General features: G+C 40.7%; 3 protein-coding genes and 1 non-coding gene across 5 annotated transcripts; 3 read left to right on the top strand and 1 right to left on the bottom strand.

Moving 5' to 3' along the window:
- The first annotated feature begins 5 nt into the window (after positions 1-5).
- On the top strand, positions 6-9058 carry Atg18b (Autophagy-related 18b). 2 transcript variants are annotated; one of them, XR_011419700.1, is made up of 5 exons: positions 6-329; positions 6700-7430; positions 7921-8460; positions 8516-8851; positions 8922-9058. XR_011419700.1 is itself a non-coding variant. In XM_017157272.3 (4 exons), exons 1-4 carry the CDS (start codon positions 292-294, stop codon positions 8614-8616), a joined length of 1410 nt encoding a protein of 469 aa, XP_017012761.2. In that variant the 5' UTR covers positions 6-291; the 3' UTR covers positions 8617-9058. The 2 variants fall into 2 exon arrangements, 1 of the variants encoding a protein (XP_017012761.2); XM_017157272.3 differs by having other exon boundaries at positions 8516-9058.
- On the top strand, positions 2270-4953 carry LOC108067960 (ankyrin repeat and LEM domain-containing protein 1). Its single transcript, XM_017157271.3, has 2 exons — positions 2270-2416; positions 2496-4953. The coding sequence occupies exon 2, from the start codon at positions 2542-2544 to the stop codon at positions 4630-4632; it is 2091 nt and encodes a 696-aa protein (XP_017012760.2). The 5' UTR covers positions 2270-2416; positions 2496-2541; the 3' UTR covers positions 4633-4953.
- On the top strand, positions 5627-5766 carry LOC123003274 (U4 spliceosomal RNA). Its single transcript, XR_006412506.1, has one exon. It is a non-coding gene; the product is annotated as a U4 spliceosomal RNA (small nuclear RNA).
- Positions 9059-11906: 2848 nt separating the features above from the next.
- Positions 11907-16989, bottom strand: clumsy. Its single transcript, XM_017157201.3, has 11 exons — positions 16809-16989; positions 16600-16746; positions 16479-16541; positions 16212-16415; positions 15947-16158; positions 15548-15889; positions 14470-14901; positions 14047-14405; positions 13559-13989; positions 12823-13091; positions 11907-12531 (listed from the first exon to the last, which is right to left on the bottom strand). The coding sequence occupies exons 1-11, from the start codon at positions 16882-16884 to the stop codon at positions 12049-12051; spliced, it is 3018 nt and encodes a 1005-aa protein (XP_017012690.2). The 5' UTR covers positions 16885-16989; the 3' UTR covers positions 11907-12048.
- Between the last annotated feature and the right edge of the window lie 234 nt (positions 16990-17223).

The following is a 17223-nucleotide window of genomic DNA, read 5'->3' as shown; positions in this document are numbered from 1 at the left end:
AAATTATTATTGTGTCTGTGTGTGTAGTGGGAATTTGTTGAGATAGAACGAGAAAAACATTCGCAGCAAATCAAGAAAGACGACGCAAACAAAACGAATTTAACTTTCGAAATCCAATCAAATCGATTCGCATTGATCATCTGCCTGCGTAGAATTCATTTTTTGTGTGCTCCAACGGTGGAACACCACAATAAGATATAGCGAAAAGTGTACAAAAATATCTAGAGGCCAGTGAAAGTGTAACGAGATAAATAGATACAATCAGCGAAGGGGGAAAGAAATCCAGCAACAATGACCACATATCAGATGAACTTCAACCAGGACTTTACGTAAGTAGCAACAATAGTGCTCAAAATCCTTGGTTCCAAGCCAAGAAGGTCACCGAAGCAAAAATGAAAAAAAAGTGGCAAAACCACTGCTAACAATTGAGATACAAAAATCGACAAATGAGACGGGTAAACAAGGCAAAAAACAGCTGCTGTGGGGGAGGTGGGCGGTGGGTAACCGTTAGTTAGTTAGTGTGTCTGTGGGTGAGCGTGGATTGGCGTCATTTATTCATGTGTATGCTTGTTTATTAGGACATGCAAACAAGCAGTTCCCAATTACAATGACATGCATTCATCTATTTCGAAAAATACCGTTCCCGGAGAGAATTTCACGGGGGAGGGAATCAATTACACTGTGCAACAAGAATTGGGGGTGAATTCTGGTTTAACCTCGCTGGCCAACACTGGCCTATAAATGGCAGTAATTTCAATTTGATGGCCACTGTACTGAGCGCACCCACACGCCTGCAAAATGGCACACAATCGCGAGTTTTATGCGCAACAGCTGATGTCGCGATACTATATGAATGTTAATTTTTTTTATTGAATATAGAATATGTTCTTAAATGGTATTTGAATGTAAGTGCCGTCAAAATAGGTGTACTGAAAAAAAATGTATCTCCTATAAAAATCTAAATAAGGCTAACAATTTTTTTTTTAATGAACGGAAAGATTTTATAATTAAGTGTTCGTTTTTAGAGAGAGCACTGTAACTGCACAATCTTTGTTCCAAAGCTTAATTAACCAGTTTCGCTATTGCACGGTTACGTTATTTTCACTCAGCTGATGCTGATGTCATTTAAAACGAAGGCAAAGCAACGAAATTATTCTAATATGACAACTTATGGCGAAAATCGGAAAAAATTAATAAACAATCAAAGAGCATTCGTAATAAAATCGGCAGCTGATCGACGCGCGTCATAGGCCAAAAGAGAACAAAGAAACTCGAACAGAGAAGCAAATATTGCTTGAAAAAGGGGTGGGGTGGGGAGGGAGCAGAGAAATTTCTAATCAGAAACAAATCAATTAGCCCGCTCGGGTGAATGGACGTAAAAAAATAATATTATCAAACGTTGCATTTCCTGTGATAGTTAAATAATAAGTATAAGTTATTGCAATTTTAAAACAACAGGTTTAAAATTTTAATAATAAAAGGGGGTGTTAAAGAAATGTCTACAAAAAAACCGTTTCGTATTATAGTTGAAAAATATTTAATATTAAAGTTCTTGGTCGGATAGAAATTTTTTACCTGACCAAATATTAAAATATTTTTTTTCCAATTCTTAACTCTTTTAATATGCGTTGTTATATTATTTATTTTTCCAACGTAATCTGATAAAGGTTGTTTTTGTTAGAGTCGTCATTGTTTTTGAGTTGGTCGTTACTTATTTGATAACCTGCAATTGCTCATTCAGCTTAATTTTTGAATGTAAACGACCGTAAGTGCCCTTTTGACTGCTGTGCAAAATGGTATGTTTTATTTTCGCTGGCCGATGTAATACAACAACAAAAAATCGCCAATGTATGCGTTTATTTTTGTTATTAATCACTGCGTTTGTTTACTAACAACGCGAAAACAATAACAACTTGAAACGGGCAACAACAATGGAGACCTCAACGCGCTATCGCATAACGAGGGGCCTGGTAACCTTGGGCCCCATTTTAGCCTTTGGCGGGAACTAGTTTCGGTTTCAATTTCAAGCGAACAAATAGCAAAATCACAAAAAAAGCAACAACACGTGTTGCGCTCTCGCAGATCAAGCTACTGTGGAAAAGCTTATCGCATAGAGCGTGCTTTTAAGCCAATTATGTGCAAAAATTTTAAATGGAATAATAATCTGGCATACATAAAAACCGGTTTCAAATGTGGCGCTTGAAAATGCAAATGATCTGGCAGCACTTTAAAGTTAAAGAAGATGGCCACACTAGAAAATATCGAAATATCGAGTAACTATCGAACATCGAAGAGTCGATAGGTTGATAGCTAAATTTAATTAAAATTAAAAATATAAATTGTTTTTATGCCAATAAATGGCCTGCGATGGAGAGAATAACTGCTGAGCTGAGCTTATCACAGATTTGAGTACAGGGTAAATTGGAGCTACACTTTCCAGTGTGCTGATCATTGAAGGAGAGAGATTACCTTATTTAATTGCTAATTGATTGCAGTTTGCATTAGCAAGTGAATGGGTAAAAATCAATACGCAGCGAAGCGATGGAGCAGCGCGCCAACTTCCTGGCCCTGACCCTCCTGGACGCCCTGGAGGATGAGAACGAATCGGACATTCTGTCGATGCTGGAGCGGAATAGCATAAACGCAGGGATTGTTCCCTGCGATCGCGGATTGTCCCCGCTTCACTACGTTTGCGGCATGCGGAATGCTGATCTCGCCCAGAGGATCCTGGAGAGGTTCCTCGAATGCCCCGATCTCGATGTGGACGCCCTGTGCGATGGGCAGACCACCGCATTGCACATTGCTAGCATCTATGGACGAGCGGAGCTGGTGCGGATGTTGCTGGAGCGCGGAGCTCGCGCGGATCTGGCCGACGAGGAGAACAAGCTGCCCGTCCACTATGCCATCGAGGAGTGCCACTTCGAGGTGCTGCAGCTGCTCAGGGATCACATTTTCCGCCAGCGACAGCGGCAGAAGAAACAGAAGCAGAGATCCCAGTTGGGCGATGCTCTGACCCCCAATCAGCAGAGATACAACCACGATGTGACCTCGCCCTACTACATAAACATCACCCACAGGCGGCATCGACCGCAGCCAAAGTTTCCCGAGCCGGAGGAGCTGGAAAGTAACCAAATACCCCCACTTCCCGATGAGGAATCGGTTAACTTGTTCGCCCTCACCGAAGCTCATCTCACGCAGCTCATCCAGAGCCAAAGGGAGAACCAGCCGGAGGATCCCGACCAGCCAAAGCGCCGAACGCTCATCGAGAGCTGGCGGGAGAAGGTGGAAAGGTCTAGGGCCCGCCAATCCCTCCTCCATCAGTACGACGAGCATGTGGAGGCTCTAGTAGACGAGGCAATCGGGCAGGAAAACTTTAGCTACGAGCAGCACCTGCAACAGCAGCTGCGGGGGGAGGAGAATCCCAGGGAACTGGCAGAAGATGCTCCCTCCTCCGGTCGCCAGGTTTTCGAGTTGCTAGTGGAGCAGGTCGCCCAAGCGGTGGTCGTGGAGCCTGAGCCGGAACACAGTTTCTTCACGGCCCATGGCGACGAGGAGGCGGCAGCTTCGGATGAGTACTTCCTGCAGATTAAGGAGGCCTACGTGCACACAGATGACGAGAATGGCTTGGTTTTCTACGAGGCCAAGTTTCTGCAGAATGCGGAGAAAAGAGAACCGATTATACAAACTCCCAAGGAGAAAAAACCAGATTTAGATAGCACCGTAAGCACAAATCATACCCTCCCGCTGGACTACGAAACGGATGCCCTGCGCCGTGAGCTAACCCAACTGGGAGCTCCAGTGGGCCCCATAACAAAGACAACAAAAAGGCTTTACATCAAGCAGCTAATCAAGTACAAGCGGAATACGGAGGCTCTGCTGGCCGCCCAGAAACACGCCCAGGAGGCGCAAATCCGCTACTCGGTGGAGCTGCATCGCACACTTCGATCCCCGGAGGACTTTGCCAGAATCAGCGAATATTTGCCGCACGAGGCTGCCTCGGCGGCGCATTTTGCCAAGTCAGGGATACCCAAAAAGAACCTAAGAGAGGGTCATCTCAAACAGAGCTTTATCTACATGCTGATTGATCCTCGCATCTCGCGGAATTTACCCGGCGAGAGGGCTTTTCTCGAAGAGTTTGCCGTGTGGCAGCGCTTCCTGGACTCCATTTTCTACGTGGGCAAGGGCAAATCCTCTCGACCGTACGCTCATCTCTACGATGCCATGCGCCAGCACACTCGACTTCACCAGAAGCGGGAAAAAAATAAGGAACGAGGAGGTGGATTTCGCACTTTGCAACCCGATGTTTTCCGCTCACCGCCGCCGAAAGATGCGAAGATGGGTAGCCAGAAGTTGGAGCGCATTTTAGACATTTGGCAGCATGGCAATGGAGTCGTTTGCCTGCACGTCTTTCACAACATCCTGCCCATTGATGCCTATACCCGAGAGGCTTCCATCATAGACGCCTTGGGCCTGACGCACCTGACGAACTTAAAACGCGGCGACTACTACGGACCCGCCCAGTCGTGGACAATGAAACAGAAGAAGCAGCTGGGCATTGCGCTGCTCCTCAAGGCCATGCACATCTATCTGGCCGAGGGAGAGTCCCAGTTGTCGCCCAGCGACCTCCTGTGAGAAGGGAATCGGAAATGGGATGAACTACAACCTGGAAATTGGCTCCGAGTACAAAGTGCTGTGGCGCAATTCGAAAAATGTTCAAAGCTTGATCTCAAGATTTTTTACACTAGGAAATGAAACGGAGTTAGGGAATTGCATAAAATTAAAGTTAGAAATGTTAAGAGTATCTGCAAAATAATTGTACAATTTCTAAGCTTAAAACAGAGAGTCCAAAATATTTATTTTTAAGCAAATGCCATTACAGCTTTGCCCGCTAGTATTAAATATGTGCACAGATTGATTTTAAATAATAAATATATGTATACTTTTCCGCGAAACCAAAAATACGAGTTTTGTTGTATTTTAAACCTGTCAAATTGTTGGCAAACTATCATAATAGAAAAACAAATAACAACATCATAGGAATGTTTATTTGCGGGTTTCTGGTTGATAAATGGAAGTCCTGTTGCTTCATGCAAGGAAAGAATTTTTAAAACTTATTTACTTCTATGTACTTTTTTATTTTATTTTCATTATATATTTATATCTTTTTGGATTTTAAGCTCACTTAAACTCCAAGCCTTCTTCCCTAAGTAACGACCTATTTCATTATTATAAATTGTTTTCCTTTTTTTGTTAGGCCAATCATATTTTCGGAGAGCTGCTAAATCAACAAGTGGTTGCCTTCCAATTGTTTATGCTGCTTATTTTAAAGGCCAACAACTAAAAGCCACTTGTACCCAAAATAGTTATTTTTGAGAAATTTTGTTATTGATAAAATGTTCTTAATTTGATTGTGCAATGTCCAGTTTCGCCCTCTGCGGAAAACCACCCCTCAAAAACATCCCCAAATAAATTTGTGCAGCTGGAATCACAACAACAGCAGCAATAGGGAGCCCAAAAGCATGCTGCACCTTTGCTTGAGATATTTTCGCTTGCGTGTGCGCATATAATTCCCAACCGTTTCTAGCAGCGCCAGCATGGAGCAGAGGTCGAATGCCCGAGTTTAGTTATCTTTGCGCAGTGGCAATACCGTAACCGATGAAGTTCTCCTGAGGTGCGGTTATTGCTAGTTGAAAACTTTAACCAATACCCCGCCATGGGGACGTGAAATACCGTCCACTACGGCAATTTTTGGAAGCCCGAGAGGGCTAATTGAATAATAAATGTTACTTTTAAATAGTTTAGTTAAATTGAACGTATTGTTTTGTGAGAATAAAGTGATTGGGTATCCTGCAAGTGCGAATAATAGTTAGTTTTAATTGCAAGGATCTTAAATATGAGTTAGTTATTTCAGACTGTTTTAATTTATAAGCGTCAGAAAGCGCAGATTGCTAAAAAAAAAAAAAGGGTTTGCATAATAAATAAAAACACAGGACAGACGAGGAAATACAAGTTGCAAACAACTTTTATTAAATGTCCCTGATAAATTTGTATAAAAGCGAACAGTTTTATGCATTAAATTGGTACTTAAAAGGTAGCTTAAATGTTGTTTTGTTTATAAAAAAAAATGTTCAAGCTATAGGCAATAACTTAAAAAGGCTGTAACGAAAAATGTGTAGTTTAAATTTATAATACAAAATCTAAGGATATAAAATATAAAAATGTAATAAAAAGGGCCGCTTTCTCAAAGTCCAAAAAAACTTTAAAACCAGATACAATTTGTATATTTGGACTTTATTTGTTCGAGAAATGTTAGCCGGCACTCGAGAAACCCACACTTTAGAAAGGCAGGAATGAAAAATATATTTAGGGTGTTCAATTGCGTTGCAAACTTTGTAAAGTGTAAAAGTGTATATAAATTCCAACAACAATTTCTATACAAAATAGTTTTAAAGGCCTACTTTTGAAAATTTTTTTGTATAGAAATTGTTGTTGGAACTGCCTTACACTTTTACACTTTACAACGTTTGCAACGCAATTGAACACCCTAATTGTTTAAATTACTAATACAAAATGTGAGGACATAAAAATACAATAAGTATTATAATAGGTTGCAAAAAATTTTAATTAAATTTAATGGTTTAATCTCTTGATTTTTTTCGACCGTTTATTTAATCTCACTATTTTTTAATCCTTTCACAGATCCCTCTCCGTACTGAGTCCCGCTGGCCTGCGACTGTACTCAATTGCCAGCCAGGACAAGGTGGAGGAGATCTTCTCCAAGGACAACACGGAGCAGATCCGGATAGTGGAGCGCCTGTTCAACAGCTCGCTGGTGGTGCTGGTCACCGCCCAGAAGCCCAACTGCCTCAAGATGCTGCACTTCAAGAAGAAGCAGGACATCTGCAACTGCTTTTACCCCTCGGAGATTCTGTGCGTTCGCATGAACCGTCAGCGGCTCATCGTCTGCCTGGCGGAGAGCATACACATCCACGACATCCGCGACATGAAGATCCTGCACTCCATCGAGAACATAGCGCCCAACGAGCAGGGCCTCTGCGCCCTCTCCCTCAACTCGCACCTGGCCTTCCCCGTCTGCCAAACGAGTGGGGAGCTGCGCATCTTCAATGCCAGCAAACTGCGCACCGGTATGACCATCAAGGCCCACGACACGCCCCTCTCGGCCCTGGCCTTCTCGCCCAGCGGCTCCCTGCTGGCCACCGCCTCCGAGCGCGGCACCGTCATCCGGGTCTTCTGCGTCAAGAATGGCCAGCGGGTGCAGGAGTTCCGGCGCGGCGTTAGCTGTGTCCGCATCGCCTCCCTGGTCTTCTCGGCCAGCGGAGAGTTCCTGTGCGCCTCCTCCAACACGGAGACGGTCCATGTCTTCAAGATCGACGGACGGGCAGTGGAGACGGCCGAACTGAAGGCGATAGGTGAGTTGTCTGCCCCAGGGGATAATTAGTACAGAATTTTTATGTAACAGAAAGAAGGAAGCGTTGCCGACCCCATAAATAATATATATATTCTATCCGTTTGTCTGTCCGTCCGTATGAACGCTGAGATCTCGGTAACTACAAAAGCTAGAAGGTTGAGATTTCCCACACATATTTTTGGGCTTCCTACGCAGCGCAAGTTTATTTCAGCCGAGCGCCACGCCCCCTCTAACGCCTACAATCACCCACTAAAGATTTTTAAAGATTTCCGAGAAGTGTAAATGCAATTTTGTTGTGTATATTTATACCTATCGAAATGTAGAAGACATTTTTCAAATCGGCCCATTCATTAAAAAGTTATGCACAATAAAAATGTATCCATCTCCCTCGCACTCCCTTTAGCTGAGTGACGGGTATTAGAAAGTCGGAACACCAACCCGACTATAGCGGTGTCTCTTATATCAATTAATATTTATCATTAATATTCCAGCGGATGTGGCTGCCAAGACGGAAACCAAGGAATCGGTAGCAGCCACAGCGGCAGCAGCTGAGGAGGCGCCTGTCTCCAGCTGGGGCGGAATGTTCTCGAAGGCGGTGTCCTCGCTGCTGTTGCCCTCGCAAGTCAGCGAAGTGCTGGCCCAGGACCGATCCTTTGCCACGGTCCAGCTGGCCCAGGGCGGCCTGAAGCACATTTGCGCCCTGACCCGCGTCCAAAAGGAGCTTCGCCTGCTGATCGCTTGCGAGGATGGGTTCCTCTATGTACACGAGTTCCTGGCGGATCGCGGAGGCGCCTGCAAACTGCTGTCGGTTCACGATCTGCGCGGAGCCCTCGAGGACATCATCGAGTTGCAGCTGAGCGAAAGCGTGCTGAGATCGCAGATTAAGTCAACGAATCCCACGATTGTGACGCAACCATCGCTGACGATGCTGAAGAGCTGTGCGGCCAGTGTGCTCATCGAGAATCCGGATCCGATGCAGGACAACAGCTATGCGAGTATCCTCAAGGGTGACCAGGCGGATGCCATGTCAGGTGAGCAAACTGAGATTACCATCAAACGAATCATTTAACAACAATCCATTCCTAGATTCTGCCAAGTTTCGCAAGCTCTGCGATGCCATCGACACACCAACGAAGCTCTACGATGAGCGACAATTTCCGCCCGTGGCTATTGCCGCCAAGGATTGACCACGCCGTCGCTGCCACAAGGATATGGTCATAGTTGATAAACAGCAGATAATCTAGCAACTTTAGAGAATTCCCCGAAGGACATTACCTTAGAAAAATCGCCTCAGAAAAACAGTTATGATAAATGTACCCCTAGATCTAAATGAAGGCAAAAATACTCTTCTAAAAAGTATTTCAATTTAAATAATCTAAGAATATTTACTTTTCATTTTCGTATAATACTGTGTATATAAAGGTATGTAATTTAAAAAAAATGCTTGATTTTCTCATTTTGATAATTTATTTTTGTCCTAATGTTTAACCAGAATATCTCCTATGCTTTTACTCAACCTCTGTAATTTTGTATTATATCAATTTAGGTCTAAGAGTATAGAATAGTTACCTAAAAATGGATGGATAAAAACTGCGATAGAAGCTAAAAAAAAAAACAAAAAAAGGGAACGAGGAAGAAGAGCAACAAATAATGTACCTTAAAATGGAGAGAAAAACAAGCGTATTAAACTAGCTTTGCAACAAAAAAATTAACAAATAACTTGAAAAAATGTCGTAAATATTATAAATATTTATAGAGAAAAAGAGTAGTTGTGGAAATATTAAGTATTCATACAAAATATTTTTAAATATGATTTAAATAGGAAACGTAATTACTAAAATAATTTTGAATCCAAAAACTTTATGAAAATACTTAGCAATATGTTTAACTTATGTATGTACGTAAAGCAAAAAAAAATCGTTTACCAAACCAAAAAAAAAAAATCAAATAAAAAATTAAAACTTAAAAACCCCAAAAAACCACGAAGCCGCGAATCAATTTGACGGGAAATGGGGATATTAAATTTACAGTTTATAATAAAACAGACCACTGTGCCCTATGTTAAAAACTTGATTATGTGAGGCTGATAAGACATTTCGGTTTAAATTTGAAGCGGAAATTAGAAATTGTTCCAAAAGCTTATGTAGTATGTAGTCTGGGGGTTTTCAGAATCACAAAGCTCTCACATATGTACTTGTATATAGTATGTATTACATACATGTGTACTTATGGAGCTTGGCGACAGAAGCACAATTAAATTGGTTTTAATTTCAGTTTGTTTTTCGTAGTCGCTGATACTACAGTTCGCAGATCAACTAAAATGGATCAGGCTTCTAAGTACTTTTTCTGGTGATTTCGGTCCTGCAACTACATTTCTTTGACGGTTCCAATGGACTGCAGGAATCGCTATCTCATAAAATACATCTGGAAAGAAATATTTCTCCGGTAAATACCATCTAGGAACTGCACAGTAAGTTGACCATTGCTGATGTTATAATGAAATTCAAAGATGATCTTATAAAGGAAGCAACTGATGGAATGGATTCTATAAACAACTTGCCAAGTCAGTTAGCAAATTCCCATTGTCCAAATAACATTAATTAGCTCTAGAACAAATACATAAGATAAAGTAATGACAGCCACTATTAGTAACTTAAATTGTCGATTGGTAAATGCAGAAGAATAAATAAAATAAGTATAATATAAGATATAGTTATTAAATTACTGTCACTATTAGTAACTGTACTAGCTTTGATAACTTTTGCAAAGTTACTAAAAGTTAGTACATTTCCTAATAGTAATAAAGATAATTTTATTAAATTTTGTGTTTCATTATTATTATTTTAATTGATCCTCTTCATCTTCCAATCGACTATTTAAGTTGTTAATAGTGCCTGTTATTTCCTTATCTTATGTACATAATATGTTAGCTGATTTAATAGACAATTGGAAATTGACAACTGGCTTTGCAAGTTGTTAATAGTATTCATTATACCCTTGTAGAGGGTATTATAATTTCAGTCAGATGTTTGCAACGCAGTGAAGGAGACGTTTCCGACCACATAAAGTATATATATTCTTGATCAGCACCAATAGCCGAGTCTATCTAGCCATGTCCGTCTGTCCGTCTGTCCGTCTGTCCGTTTCTATGCGAACTAGTCTCTCAGTTTTAAAGCTATCGCGATGAAACTTTCCCGAAGGTCTTCTTTCTATTGCAGGTAGTACATATGTCGGAGCCAGCCGGATCGGACCACTATATCTTAAGGCTCCCAATCAAATATAAGAAAATTCATTGTAACTTTGTAGGAAGTAGGCGTTTTGATTCTTGACTACTTAAAAACAAAATTGAAATAAATCGAAACGCTGAATCTGGAATCCCTGGAACTGCACCGAGTGAGTATTCTTTTATCTACAAGGGTATATAAGCTTCGGCTGGCCGAAGGTAGCTTCCATTCTTGTTTTATCAGTTATTTCCTTTAAAAGATCATCGTTGAGTTTGTTTAGAGCTTCAGCAATGGCCAGTTTACTCTGCAGTTCCTTAATACTAAACTACTGAAGTACTTTTTCTTCAGACCGAAATTACCAGAAAAAGCTCTATATGCCAATTGTAGTATCAGCGATTGCGAAAGCAAAATATAACTCAAACCCAAATCTACATAAAGGTATGTATGTACGTGATAGCATTGTGATTCTGAAGAATTCCGTCAAATCTCTCGACTGTGTACTACATTTGTTTTCGGAACGATTTTTTATTTATTTTACGCTATAAAATCATAACGCCTTATCTGCCTTACTTAATAAAATATTTCACAATTGTGCCGAATGCACTGAATTTTTTATATTTTATATTAAGATATGTGCCAAGTATTTAAATAATAAACACATTTTTTTACTATTTTTTTCTTAACCGACAGATAAATCACAGAGAGATCACTCAAGATTCGCAAGGAGATCGTCGTTCTGGCCACCAAATGAACAAGCATGTGGGTCCATAGCATCGCCCAACCCATAATCGTCATCTCCGAAGGATTTGTTGTAAATTGAGAAATACTACTGGAAACACCAGGGCAAACCCCTTCTCGACGGACCTTTTTGGATCGACGGAGCTGTTTTGGAAACAGAAGAAGGCCTCACGGTCGACATTTCACCTAAACAAATACGACTCCAATCCGATAATATACTTCATAGGGTCGGAAACATATTCACCACTTCGTTACAATCCACCGACCAAAAATATAATACCCCCTGCCAGGGTTTAAAAGCAAAGACATTTTATAATAATTATTTTTTATTTTTTTAATACTTTTTAAATAATAAATTAACTTGTTAAAAGTAATTAATATTGTCGGATAAGAAGTGTTACATTTAACAGAAACTTGTAAGGAATTTTTTAAAAAAAGCTACTAAAATAGGCAAAAAATAAAGTTGAAACATTTTTAAAAAGGAAACTTTAAAAAAATTTATTTTAAATGCTTAACTGTGTGAATTTTTTATGAAATTTGAGATGTAAGGTTTCGGAAAAATCATAATCATGCATATTATCAAAGGTATTTAATATTGGCGTAACAAAATCGGTGGATAGAGGTCTAAAAGATATTTAATTTTGCAAGCAAACGTCATTACTCGATATGCGATGGATCTCCTCCGTCATGGCCCTGATCTCCTTGATTATGGTGGTGGTGATGGCGATGATGATGATGGTGATGACGATGCCGATGTTGCGGAAGCTCTGGCTCGACCTCCGGTAGCAATTCGGGTTCGGTTTCCGGTTCAGGAGTTGGTACTTCATCCATTTGCGTTGACTTGTCCAGTTTCCAGCCAATCTCCGGCGGCGGAGTGGTTGTCTTCTGTGATTTTAGTGAAAACATTGAACCGATTTTCTTCAGCTTGTTGTGAACCGATGCTTCTACGTCATGTTCGCCTGAGCTCTTGAGGCTTTTCATAGACAAGCCCTGCGACTTCGAAGAGTGCTTGGTGCGACTTGAAGTGGAACTGGACGAAGACGAGCTGCCAGAGCCAGAACTTGTATGTACTGGTTTGGTGGTGATCCAAATACTAGCCGCAAATAGAGCCTCTGATTTAAAAGCTTCCTTTAGCGAGATCTGTAAAAATTGAACGATTTGTACACTCAAAAAAAATTTTAGAAAATCGCCTATGGATTTGCTTTACTGGCGATTTTTTTCTATATTTCTGGAATATTTCTTGAATTTAATAAATTTTGATTAATTTGAAGAACATTTTCTTTACCAGTAGAAAATTTTTTTATTTTAAAGAAAAAAATCGCCAGTGAAGCAAATCCATAGGCGGATTTCTAAAATTCAGGGCGATTCATTTTCTGAGTGTAACTTGAATAATTTAGTACATTATGGGATTTTAAAAATATTTGAAATTACCTTCTCTTCAATGGCCACTGATTTCACGTTCCACAGGAACTCCGTACATCCAAGAACCATGGCTGCAAACAAACCGAGTCCCAGCACCAGGAACACACCGCCCACGTTCTCCAATCCCAGTTCGGGGGTATCTCCGCCTCCTTCCTCGCTCTTCCCACAGTTTCCTCCGCCATGCATTTCCTTCCACCACTTTCGTTTCAATTCGGCCAGCTGTCCAAGTTCTCCCAACTTTAGGACTGCCCCGCTGATTTGTTTGCGATAAGGAGAATCTAAATATATGTAGGTAAAATATGATAATAAGTCAATAACACCAGTTTACAAAAAAAAAATCTATGAAATACGCACTTAAGGAAACCGTTTTTTTCGTTAAGGTACGTCTTTCTGATTAAGAAAAGGACACTTGCAATTTTTTGTATGGTACCAATTTTTTTTAAGTGTAAAAAACGTTTTTGACTCCTTTTTAATTTCTAACTTGAGTTGTGATAAACCGATTTCGGCCATCAAAGACTCATTTTACAGGTAATAGAATGCCCTTTAACTTTCTTATAAATTATATTTATATTTAGATCCATTAATTAGTTTAGAAGTTATCTTTCGTCAAAGTTGAAAAAGTGGCTTCGTTAAAAAATACACGCCTAAAAACCGAAATTAGTTTTATAACTGATTACGATCAGATGTCGGTTATACTTTAATAATTTAATTTAGGAAAGGAATTTCGATTTTACTCAACACTCACTGAAGGGCATAGCAATGCCGTAGCTTTTGTAGTCCAGCCAGCCGCCGATCTGCACCAGATCGCACTTCCTCTCCACATTGTACTCCAAGGTGGTGGACTCCATCATGAAGGCATACAGATTCTTGCCCTTCTGTACCCTTTCGACGCCCTCATCGTTGGTTTTTGTGAAAACCGAGGGACTGGCGCTTTCCATGGCGGTCCACATTTTTTGGTATGTGCTGAAGTTGGAGTCCCGAAAGAAACCCATTGTGGAACCACCGGCCATCGCGCCGTACTTAATTTTATTCTGGGCCGCCAGATCCTCGGCGTTGCTGATGGAGTTCCCCTGACGGGAATTGGTTAGAAAGGCCGCCAAGTTGGCTGTGTAGGAGTTGAGCATCATCAGAGCGAAGAACCACCACATTCCGGTGACCAATCTGGTGGAGGCAGCCCTAAAAGAGAATGATTGTTATAATTGGAAACTCGGTGGTTGAGAGATCTCCCCTTACTTTGGCAAAATGTCACAGCCCTGTCCCATCAGTGAGCCGATCGAAAGCCATGTGGTGTTCATAATAGACCATATGTTCTCCACCTCCTCGGGTTCCTTGCATGGATGAGGATTCTCCCAGTCGTCGGGCGCCATACGAGCCAATCCGAAAAGCAGCAGGGAAATGAAGAGATACGCGGATCCCATGTAAATCCACACATCCAAGGAGAATGGCGATAGAAATGAGAACAGATCAGTGGGTGGTGTGGGAGGCTTAGAGAACAATATACTGATTCCTAGGGTCATGAAAGGGGGAGTAAAGTCAACTGCCTGGCGACGGGAAGATGTCATCGTTAAGTCGCAGATTCCAAGATCAGCATTCTAAGTACAGGAAAAATAAGAAAATTACTATTATGAGGCTACATCATTAGTTAATATTACTTACCCCATCGATCAGTTGTCTCACGATACCATCCCAAGTCTGGGTAACCTTGTTGAGAGCTCCGTACTTTCCATCCGGCGACATTCGGAACTCGTACTTGAAATTCAACATTTTTGCAATTTCCTCGATTAGGTCTATGGAGTAGCCCTCGTAACGGGCATTACCCCTTAGGACTTCCCCTTCCTCCGGCTCTCGCAGGGTGAGAAATGGGGCTCCCAGGCGGGAGGACACTATAAATGTTTTATTGGACAGCTTTTGGCCCACTCTCTTTTCGCTCTCCTCGTCATCGTTCAGCACATTCAAACCGTTAACCGGATCCCATGTGGCTAAATCCAAAAAGCCGGTAGAATTCAATTCCATGAATCGCAGGGTGAAGAAGCTCCTCTGACCATACTCATTAAAGTCCACTCGTCCAGTGGAAGTTTCCTCGGATCGCTATGAAACGCAAATGATCATTATATAACACACCATATTAAACTATTTCCAAATTTTATTATTACTTTTGATGATATTTGAGAAGTTCTAAATAAAAGTCCCATACAAACTTATGTTTCATCTATGAGCAATGGTTTAAACAGCGACTATTTTATTTAATGACTTGGTGTACTAATAATGAATGTATCAAAATCTTGGCAAGCACGGAATTTTTCTATTGGATTGGACTATAAATGTTTTGCGGATAGTTCTAAACGTTTTTGAGTAGTTATAAAATTGATATACACTTGAACTTTCACCGATATATAAGTATAATACATAAAATCTTTATCATAATTTCACATGGACTTAAAACCTACTACCATTGTAGCTATCCCAACATTAGGATAAACAATTCGAGTTAAAAGAAAATTCAGTTGATAAACACTTGAAATTTCATGACTCGAACTTAATTTGTTTGTGAAGATGTTAAAATGTCACCGATATATAAATATTATAATACTTATAATCTTTAGCATAATTATTTTGTTGTAGCTTTTGTAACGTTAGGGTAAACCATTCGTGTTAAAAGGAAATTTGAGTTAAGGAAGTTTGATTAATAAATATTCTAATATTAAGAAGAAAATCAGTTCGTTGAATTACTTACCGCTTTCATGAATTCAATAATGCGTTTGCCAAATGGCCAGGGTTTCTTCCGCCTGCATTCCAGTTCGGGTGCAGTGAGCTCTTCGAAAATTCCGAGCTCTGTCAGTCCCTTAGAAAAGAGCCAAACGGCATCGTTGATCAGTATCATCTGAGTTTTTACCCGTTCAGGCTCGACTTTAAAGTAACGCCCCTCGCGTTTCTCGCGCTCCTCCCAATCGTGTACTACGTTTTTGACATGGAAATCGGTTGGATCCATTATTCGGACCAAGGTTATGTTAGCTTCAACACCGGAAAGTTCACCAAAGTCGATTGAATGGGTATCCAGTAGCGGTATAAAAACGCTCTAAAACCAGAGGGTTGAAAAAATTAATTTGTTAATTTTTTTTGTTTTAATAAGAACCTGATATTCGCCCAACATTTTCAGCTCATTGGCTTGTTGCAATATTTTCAATAGATTATCCGGAGCACAGTTCAGGATCAGGCAGTTATCAGTGGAAAGTTTAATTTCCTTGAGGAAAGGCCTGTGATCGTCATCCGGTCCCAGTTGTTTTACTGTGGTTGGATTGCTGCTCGGCTCACCGACTTGCAGAATATCCTGAAGTTGTTGGAGCTCTGGATTGTGCCCAAAATTAGAATCGTTACAGCATTAAGATCTTAGTAATTACCTCTATCAGTCTCATAGACAACTGTAAAACTACGCCAGCCAAAGCTCTGCACAATTTCGGCAAGACCCTGGGATAACAAGAGGTTATCGGGATGGACATTAAGAGTCATCGTAGAGTGCTCGCGATCTGGTATAGATTCATTGGGTATCCAGTCATATACTATGTGCGGTATATCGAGGGTATCGCATATGGAGGCAATTATGTCTGCAATGGAGTTATTAGACTTAAATGTCATTAAATAATTAAATAAAATCATTAAATACTTGCCCGAACTACTGCCTGTACTGGGTCCAAAAATGGCGATTACTCCTTGAGAAATCAAATTGCAAACTGAAAGAGTTTTTTTGATTGTTAAGAACTTTTTTTCAGAATTTTTCTGGGTTCCTACCCATTTTTTCCATGATGAAACTGTCATCCGTGTTGGCATACATCACAACTGGAACAAGCTCTATGTTTCTCTCCATTATGTTGGCACGGTCCACCGCTGTGCGAAATGCTATTTCCGATTCATCTTTGTCTGATGTAAAGATGCTGCCTAGAAAATATGCGAAAATTGCATCCGCAGTCGAGGCAGTGACCTAATTTCAAAGCACTTACCCACCATAAACTGATTTCTATCAGCGACAGCTGGGAACACAATCAGTAGGACTTGAGTAAGGAATACCAAATACATTTTGCATTTTATGACTTCGATGTATCCATTTAATTAAAATGATTTGATTTTATGGTTTTTTCTGATGATGTAAAGCTCCTGAAGACAAAATTTTCACGCGTTTTTCAACTGTGATGTTCGGAGGTCTGCAATGCAATGAGCATGTGAAATAAGAACACAATCAGAGCTATGCTAATTTTAAAGACGCGCGAGCGAAAAAAAATCCCGAGAGAGGGCCCAATGCAGTTTGTTTTGCTCTGCCTATTCTAAACAATATAAATTGTTCTGAGAGCTTTGGGCAGCATGTTTTTGCTCCCACTTGAAGCGGTGCCAATAAAGTGTTGTCTTCCATTATGATTT

The sequence above is a fragment of the Drosophila takahashii genome, chromosome 2L (assembly GCF_030179915.1).
Source record: "Drosophila takahashii strain IR98-3 E-12201 chromosome 2L, DtakHiC1v2, whole genome shotgun sequence".
In the NCBI taxonomy this organism is placed as follows: domain Eukaryota; kingdom Metazoa; phylum Arthropoda; class Insecta; order Diptera; family Drosophilidae; genus Drosophila; species Drosophila takahashii.
Note: the sequence above shows the minus strand (reverse complement) of the source record. Positions and strands in the feature narration are given on the sequence as shown.